The following is a 9,186-nucleotide window of genomic DNA, read 5'->3' as shown; positions in this document are numbered from 1 at the left end:
AAAAAAAAAAAAAAGCTTAATTTCTGCTTATTCCTGGCAACCAACCTTGTTCTAATGAGGGGAAAAAACCTGCTGAACACTGCTTAGTGAATAATACATGAACCATGTCCACATCTACGGATCATTAGGGTGACACAAAGATAACTTTCAATTGTGCCGCAGTCTTTTGATCAACCCACAGAAGGTCTAAAGTATTGTTCTCCAACAGGTTTTGCACATATCTAGCGAAGTACGCTGTCTGAGACAAAGAGATTTGTGAATTGAAGGGGTGCTTTAGGCTTGGTAGTCTTTTGAAGTGTCCACACTCCTCCAGCCTTAGGAAGGGAAGAGTTATTAGCTAATTACTATGCAAATTAGCTGCGATGTAAATTAAATGCTAACAACTTAATAGCCCCAGGAGCAAAAGTTTAGTTAACTTTAATGAACTGTAATTTTATAAAAAATATAATTTATTAACAAGCACGTACAATAAACTGCACCACTAACTTTAAATAAAACATCTACCAAGCTCACCTTCACACTGACTGACACTTGGTGAATACAGAGCAAAAAGGCAATACACATTCAACAAACACAGAATAAACTCAGTTGCAATCCAAGTTCAAGTTGTAAACCAAGGAATGGACATACAGTACAAACAGTGAAGTCTTCACCTGAACCCTGCCATCTCATTCCACCAGACCTTCAGTCTCTTACAAAATTGGTTGGTAATACAAAAAGTAATAAAAGCTCTGGATTCAATTTACTCAGTCTCTTCCATCACAAGTTAATTGCAACAATACAAGATTAGGAGGAAGGTAAAAGGCAAAGAATCACACCTTGGAATTACAGAATTTCAGCTGCAGACAGGTTGCCTAGCAGTAGGCACAGCCCTCAACGACACTGTCCCAGTTTTTGCAAGAAATACAAAGATGGTAAAAGATTCTTCTCTCTCATGAATTAGAGCTTGATCCAACCTCCTCTGACATCAAGGCAAAAGTTCTTCTGTTATCAGTAGTACTCCAATGAGGCCACAATGGCCTTAAAAGTCACTCTCTCTAGTGAAAGGTTTGGCACCCTCCAGTCTTCAGCTTGGCTGCGCTGTCAGTAAAACCTGACATGCTGTTACCACACAGGTATTACAAGGCTCATCCTCCTTTGTAACAGAAAAAGGAATTCAGTAGAATTTGATTTGTAACAATTGAAGACAATTTGGCAAAAAAGCAGCTCCAGTCTGCTCAACCCAAGATCACCACAATGAAATAAACAGAAAGTTTGTGACGGATTTCAGTAAGAACTCATGAGAAGCATCAGGCCGAAACAGGAAAATGCTCACTTGCTGATTTAAGAGCTTGCTCTTCACTCAGAAAAGGACACAGATTGCTGATCCCTTCAAGGAAGCAGCAGCATGAAGGTTCCCAAAAATGCTTCAAATGTAACAGTGGCCAGTGTAAAACTGCTCAAGAAGTATTTTTCAACAAAGCCAGAGACTCCTCTCTCTTTGTGGTAGAACAAGAAGTTACATCTTTAAGCACAGTCCTGCAGGGTCTCGATTTCATTAACACAGCTTGATATAATGAACAAAACTTAAACGTGCTCTTTTTGTCACGACAGGAGTTAAATGTCCCTCAGAAAAATTTTATAGCAATAGATTTGTAACTCAGTGTTATCCTTCTTTCCTCTCTTGCACCTCACTTTTTATTATGTCTAGAAAAATCAGAAGTTTCTCCTGCTCCCAGCATAAGACAAGACTTAAGATCTATTTTTATGACAAAAAAGACTTCTATAAAAGGGTCTTCTTTTAACTGCTGGAACCAGATTTTTTGCAGTGCAAGGAGAAACCGATCTCAACGTGAGCTGACCTGACCAACAAGAGCAATCAAAAATTAAGAAATAAACGCCTTAAAGAGAAGCCACAAAAGTATTTGACCTCATCCTGTAAATGTAGCGGTGCAGTTCAATCAGCAGCAAGCTCCCAGAGCATAGCTGGCTCTCTTGTTAACTGGTTATGAAGTACTCTTACAACAGAACTACTTTAGAAAAATTTGGACTAGTGAGAATGGAGTTATTTTAATCTAGAACAATATCACCCAAAGATACAGATGAATACAAACACTGTTTGTATCAAAACCATCAAAGAAACTTGAAATTAAGCTGCATCTTCAGTCTATATATTGGCCTTCCTCTTCCTTTTTTTCATAAAAATAGAATATGACATTTCAGCTTCAATTGCATGTTTAAGTCATTTATTCATTGAACATTCCATTCTTGAAATATCATCTATTAAAATGTTAGTTAAGATTCATCCTGCTTATAGAACAGACTGGAATTTCTTCTGCTGAAATGCACTTGCAGACAATAATAGACTGATACAAATTTAAAAATGATAATGGGAAGAAAAAAATGAAAATCAAGCTCTACTCTTACCATCTGACTCCTAATCAAACAAACATTGGTGTCATTCAGTTGATCAAAAGATTTAATTCTAAAATAAAAACTAATTTATGATTGAGTTCGGAAATATTTGGTTTTAAAGCCCACGAGTTTCTACAAAAAGAGAACAAAATACCTCCTTCAAGTATTTCAAATGATGACACAGTAAAAATAATAACAACAATTCCCAATTATACAACTGTACCAAAAACTTGTCTTTGTACCACTGTTGTCCATTAAACATACTGGCTTCTGTACTACATCTGCACCCTTCTGATATAGGTAGATACTTTTCATGGGTACTTTACATTTCAAATGTGTAGTTCTGAAGGAAAAAAAACAGCTGAAGATTAATTTTGTTGCCTCAGTGGTAAACCCCACTGGGTAGGAAGGCCTTCTGGGGATACCAGCATTGAAACAAAATTAGACCAATGACATAGTAAGAAATCCAGTAGTAAAAAAAGTCTGTTTGGACATTGCTCTTTCCCCTACTGCAAAGAAAATTTATTAAACGAGATTTATTTTAGGTGGTTTCACAATTCTTAAAGAGTAGATGATACTTGCATTCCTGAAGGATTAAGTTCTACATTTCTTAATGCTAATTCAACTCTCTAAAAAAAAAAAAAATACAACCCAATAAAACCAGCAACACTTTTTACAAGTAACAAGCACAATCTAAAAATTCCACCCTCAAAGACTGTCTTTCTGGTGCTCTCAAGATACTCAGTTTATAGAAGAGATGCCAGGAAACCTGCAATAGGAACAAATGCTTCTCTGGCCCAAAGAAAACATTGCAGTGCCTCCTCCCTCCAAAGTATGCACAACTCATCACAATGTGTGCTAATACACTACCAAGTAAGTTTCTTTATCTTGCCATTTTTATAACTTTTTCATTCGTATTTATTTCAGCATATATCTACTGCACAGAGGAGCACTGCTAGATCGACAAAGTTTATAGCTTTTTTTTTTAATAAATACATTAACAATTTACATATGTGAAAGCAAGTCCAAAAGGGATAACTATTTAAACTGCTTTGTTTATAAAGAAAATCTTAGTTTACACAGACATTTAGGGCCTTTTTTTCCCCATTCTTTGTCCTTTGAAATTAATACGAAGATAATACACTAAAAATGTTATCACAGCTCTTTTGCTGTGTATGTAGGTATGCATGTATCCCTACCCATGGACATAAATGTACTTCCCTCCCTCCCCTTCTCCAGCCTCCCCTAAGGTTAACTTCACACTTCACAGAGAAGCTCTCACAAATCAAACACAGAACCTTGAGAAATGAAGACCTACTCTGTGCAGGTTTACTGGCTGCAAGTGTCAAAATAGAGTAAATAGGGATAAATATTTACATTACTATTTTTTCCACGTGAAATTTGTACTTGATATCTTCTTCCTGAAGAATTCGGAACGCAGCAAAAGGGAAACTGTTTTTATTAAAAATAAAGCATAGAAGTGATGAAAATGAAGAAAACATCACCAAACACACCAGAGCAACACCACTTGTTGTAGATATCAGTATAGGCCTTTGTTACTCAAACAGTACCTTCAGTCTCCAGACATATCCTAGGTACTCCAGTGGAATAAGTGTGGCTCACAGTAATACTAGAAGCAAAGATCTGCTTTAAATACATGGATTTAAATAGTACGGTTGCCTGTTAAAGACTTAGTATAAAACTAGGATAACTCTGTGGGGTAAAATATTGAGATGAGAGAGAAAAAGTAAAACCAAGTTCTATGTGAAAGTCATAGGGCTCCTTCAAAGGCATGTACAGTCTTAGATTTACACATCTGAATCCAACTGTAGAATGTAAAAGATGGGAACAATAAACAAAAACTGTTTAGGCATATAGTTTTTAAATTATAGGTCAGCTGGACTCTGTTAGAGGAATGAAAACTGACCCAGAAGACACAGTGGATCCACCTGAAGGCAGTCACATTTGAAAAACACTGCAAATCTAGGGACTTAGAACTCAAAAATTTGTCTGGTTTGTATGCTATCTTTGCTGAGAGAAGTTAATGCTCTTAAAAACTTGGTATTTACACTTCCGAAAAAGTTTCTGCACTTCATCCAAATTTGATAGGGCAGGATTTAAGTGCCTCTTAATGTTCCCGACTGGGCACTTCTGCTGCTTTGGCACACACACTGTATTCCAGTACCAACGGGATACGACGTCTAATGCAGCTTTAAACTGGCAGCACTCCTGAGTAGTTTAAAATGTTTATCAACTCAGTAGGTCAAAAGTCTGCAGACACTGGGTGGAGCAGCAGTATGCCACAAAACTAACAGTTGTCCTCCTAGGGGAAAAAAAAAAAAAAGAAGGGGAGAACAGTTGTCAGTAAAGATTAAGCTTCTGGCCCCATTCCACAGCAGACAATATGTTGGTTTGTAAAGCACAGGATTAGTTGATCTCAACACTTTAGAAAAAGAATCACTTGATACATCTGAGTGCCTGATACAAAGGCAAGGAAGCACTGCAGGGGTTCTCAAAAACCTTCCTGGTTTCTTACGTGCTCAGTTTAAAGAAACTGTGTGTGGTTTTTCCTTCTGCAGAGGGTGTGGCTGCATGTTATAGCCAGCAGGTTTAACAGCTGAAAGGAAAATAGCTGGGTAATTCTTTGGTTCAGCTTTGCTCATGTGTTTCTTAAATTACTGCTTGCAGGCATGAAATGACTGAAGTCCAGTGTCCTTGGATTCAGCTGAGAGAACAAAGTGGGCCCAGACCTTCAGCAAGGATGATGGACAGGCAGTGCTGTCACAGTGTGACAGCAGGGGTTGACATGAAAAGGTAACACCAGCCTCGCTGTGATCCTCCTCCTGCCCCTCTCCTGGCAGGGGCCTAGATGTCCACTTGAATAATGCTAAGATCTGATTTTTACTAATCCAGAAATCGCACTTCAGCCAGTGCTAAACATCATCTGTACTTTTTTAGAGATAGAAATACAGTTCAACACTTAGCTATCCCTTCCTGTAAGAGGATACAGAACGCGACACAAATCCAGACAGAAGATACTGGCATGGACGTGGCATGTGCTAATCAGTGCTGTTCAAACGTTCAGGATCCTTATCCTGTGTGTTTTCATGGTCACTGTAAGCTCTTTAGAACAAAAACCCTGTCCTTCACATCTTACTAAACCAGCTATCACACCTCTACACTTCCACATAATCTTTCCATGTCATGTACAAGCTACAGAGATGACAGCCTGCCCTGCTTAGATCTCATTTTCTGTGGCTTTGCTTCAAATGTCAGCTACTCAAAACCCTACTTATTAATGCCTTTCGTAGAACACAGTATGTTCATGTTTAAGGGAGAAAATGAGAACTGTCACAAGGTAATTAACATAACTTTTTTTAAAAAAAGTGAAAGCCATGCAGAAATATTTTCTTGTCATATTTTAGAATGTCAATACTGTTTTTCCAAAATAAACAAAGTATGTTTTTGCTGAGTCACAAATTTAGTACTCATAATTCCAAAACTCTCAGTGCCTACTAATATGCCTACTGCTTCATAAATAAGTTCTACAGTGAGCAACTCTAGACAATTCATTACAAAGCAGAGGTTTCTACTCTCCCATTATTGGGTTATTGCAGGTAATAAAAGGAAGCAGTGACCAGCGAGTAGATTACTATCACTTTTGTAGAAAGTGATACTGTTCTAATGGAGTTGAATGACAGAAAGAAATTACAGCATTATCATAATATCTTATGTCACCTTGAATATAAAGATGGTCACATGCAAGAAATTTAGTTAAATGCATATAAAATCCATTGAATTTCAACATTCTGTAACAGAATGACGAGTTGCAGGATGCAATCTCTGTAATCTGAGGATCTTTCTAAGAAAGATGGCTTTTCCAAAATAACATCTATGCTGCCTTCTGGCTGCTGCTCAGATTTGGCATACCTAAGTTGTTTTTGTTTTTTTTTTTTCATATACTTGAATCAGTGACAAATCAGATATTTATTATGCCACGAACTCACAAGAAAATAACCTGTGATAAAGCTGTGAGAAATAGGCACCATTGACCTGAAACAACTTTTTTTTTTTTAATATAATAAATTTCTATGAAAAGCAGTTTCTTATTTTTATGGAACACGAGCAGCAAATCAGTGGATTTCAGCAGGACAAGTAGTTGTTGTCTAAGTAATGATTTGACATGAATTTTCTAAAAGAATCTGAACATCTTATTTTCTTGTTTACCACTGAGTAATATTTCTTTATACCAAGTTAGTTTTCAAACAGTACTGTAGTTTAGTCTGAGCTGCACAAGCTATGAATACAAGCAGTGTTCCTGAAATAGAGCTTTAAGATCCTGACAGAACTTTGCATTTCCTCCCATGGACCCAATATTTGTAGCCCTATCCTGGTGTCTTGGGAGACAAGGAGATGTTGCTGCTTGGCATCTTTGCAGTCAGGATCAAGGAGGTGTGGTAAAGGTATCTTTACCATAAGCTTACATCTAACAATGCTGGGTGCACACTGTGTGAAATTTCAAGCACATACCACTTCTATAGAGTATGACAATTCTTCTCTGCCACATCCTTCCCAAAAGAGCAGAGGGCACAGCTATTTGAATAGGACAGAGGGAAAATAATGCACATGAGCAAAAGGCATGAGAAACGCTACGTTTGAGCTCGGTATTGATAAATTTAAGACTAAACTCAGAGTAGTGGGACACAGATTAGAAAACTTGCCTTAAAAATCACAGCAAAACAATCAGTTTTAAGGTATTGTCATCTTAAAGGCACTTCAAACCTTTATCTACATGAGGGCAGTACTCTGAATCACAGGGGTCCGTCTCTCCTATGACTGCCACCCAGCAAGGCAATAAGTGTGCATGGGCTTGTCTACCTGACTCGCAAATCCTGCAGATACATTCACAACTGCTCTGATGATGAACTAAGACTTTTAACAAACATTTTAGAGCAAGCCATCCTTTTACAATGCAGCATGTTTCCAACGCGTATCTTAAAGTAATTAGCACAGAATTTTTTTAAAAAAAGATTATTTTACTATAGAATATTTACTTAAGTTCTGTCTTTAGAGCTTTTCCCTGTTTTTAATCCTGGGACACTTTTACGTGGTAGTGACATTCTTGAGTCAGGGAAGAATTAAATATTGGTGTTAGGTCATATTTCCTTCCAAGGGCACAGAGGTAACATGCATGTTGTTGCATCACCACAAATAAATCAATCCCATCTTATCTTCACTATCTAGAGGGAATCAAACAGGCAATCTTTATTAAAGAATCCAACAGTAGTATGTTGGTTTCCTTCTAAGAGATTTGCCAACCATGTAATTGCTGGACAGGGGCTTCATTCTGAAAGGCTGCTAAACAAACAAACAAGAGATACATTTTTCCATAAGATTTTTCTTTCTAAATGAAACCCCAGTGTAATTTCCTGTATAATTACCCTTGATGCAATCCTGCCATTGGAGTTTCCCTTAAGGGAAAGAGCTTTGGGTAGACAATGGTAAACATGGGCTGGCTACAGCGGTGACAGTGTCCCAAGGGACAGTGCAACAATTCCAAGAGGCTTTTTGGTAGTGAGATTGGAGTAAGAAAATTCAAATCTAAAAAAGAAAAAAGAAATAAAAAAGACTTGTAAGAAAATACTGTATTATAAAGTCCAACATAAGAAGTACAATCCATGGACAGTTCAGAAAACCAGCTCTGTTGTTTTCTTAAGACTTTGTTGAAAGAACAGCAACATAAAGGAAGTGACACCAACTGAGGCAATGCATATGGTGCTTTCCATGTGCAAGTTAAGAAGCTGCAAAGCTGCATGTGCAAGTTAAACATCCATAGGCATAACATGAATTGGGTCCCAAAAATACAGTTGAAAAATACCATAGCTCAAGCAAGTAACAAAATCAAGTAATATGCAATAAAGCATTTGTGGACATGAAGATGGTCTAGACAGGTGTTTAGAAATCAACAACAATACCAAATTCTGAGAAGAACATCAGTATTACTTAACTAAAATGTCAGCAGTGAACACAGTAGCAGGCTACAAGATGACAGCATGATGAATAGTACATTTGCATCAGAAACAAAAAGTAACAGCCTCGTCAAGGAAAGACTACAGAAAAGTAGTCCACTCATTTCTGTCACATTTACCTAGCAGCAGTCACATATGTAGCTGCATCCCTGAAATCACTAAACAACTAAAAACCTCTAATCTCCCTTCCATATGTAGAAATTTAGAACAGACACAATCCTACGCTGATCAATTAAATTGTTCTCTGGATCAGCTAATGCTTTCTCCACAAAGCACAGACATTTCCTGCTTCCCGTTAGTATTCCCACATATTAACTCTTCACCCTTCTGCCTTCTCCCAAGATTAACAGGGAGATAGTACATCCAAATCTCAAAATCTGAATCTGCAGATATTCTGATATTGCTAACTCACGTGACTGCATGATGCATAACCAGATCAGCCAAGGGCCAGTTTACAGCAGAGTCTGAACTGGGGCAGAACTAAAACAGCTCAGCTGTCACACTGTACTGAAATGGCCAACGGCTGCTAGTGTTTCTTTTGCCTTATGTATCACAAGCCTGCCAGTTTAGGAGAGTGCTGCCTGGCAAGAAGCTGCATAGTTGGCTGATGCATCTAATCTTGCCTCAGGAACTGTATTTCTCATTCCGTATTTCCATTAAAGAGTTTCTCCTCCAAAAAGCATCCTTCTTAACACAGTCCTCAAGGAACCATTTCTAAGTGTCACTCAACTTTAGAAAGTCTTTGGATCTCTTTTTTTTTTTT

At 37.6% G+C, this 9,186-nt stretch overlaps 1 protein-coding gene across 4 annotated transcripts in view; it reads right to left on the bottom strand.

Moving 5' to 3' along the window:
- Positions 1 to 392: 392 nt before the first annotated feature.
- LRRC28 (leucine rich repeat containing 28) overlaps positions 393 to 9,186 on the bottom strand; it is a 51,198-nt gene continuing 42,404 nt past the window's right edge. For 3 of the 4 annotated variants that reach the window (XM_010717535.3, XM_010717537.3, XM_019619554.2), the window contains 2 exons: positions 7,836 to 7,995; positions 393 to 4,717 (listed from right to left, as the gene is read on the bottom strand). In XM_010717535.3, the coding sequence (XP_010715837.1) occupies positions 4,645 to 4,717; positions 7,836 to 7,995 (233 nt within the window). In that variant the 3' untranslated portion in view covers positions 393 to 4,644. Of the gene's footprint in view, positions 4,718 to 6,924; positions 6,988 to 7,835; positions 7,996 to 9,186 lie in introns of all 4 variants that reach the window. The other variant, XM_010717539.3, reaches the window with a different exon arrangement.

The sequence above is a fragment of the Meleagris gallopavo genome, chromosome 12 (assembly GCF_000146605.3).
Source record: "Meleagris gallopavo isolate NT-WF06-2002-E0010 breed Aviagen turkey brand Nicholas breeding stock chromosome 12, Turkey_5.1, whole genome shotgun sequence".
Classification (NCBI taxonomy): domain Eukaryota; kingdom Metazoa; phylum Chordata; class Aves; order Galliformes; family Phasianidae; genus Meleagris; species Meleagris gallopavo.
This window is presented reverse-complemented; position numbering and strand designations above follow the sequence as displayed.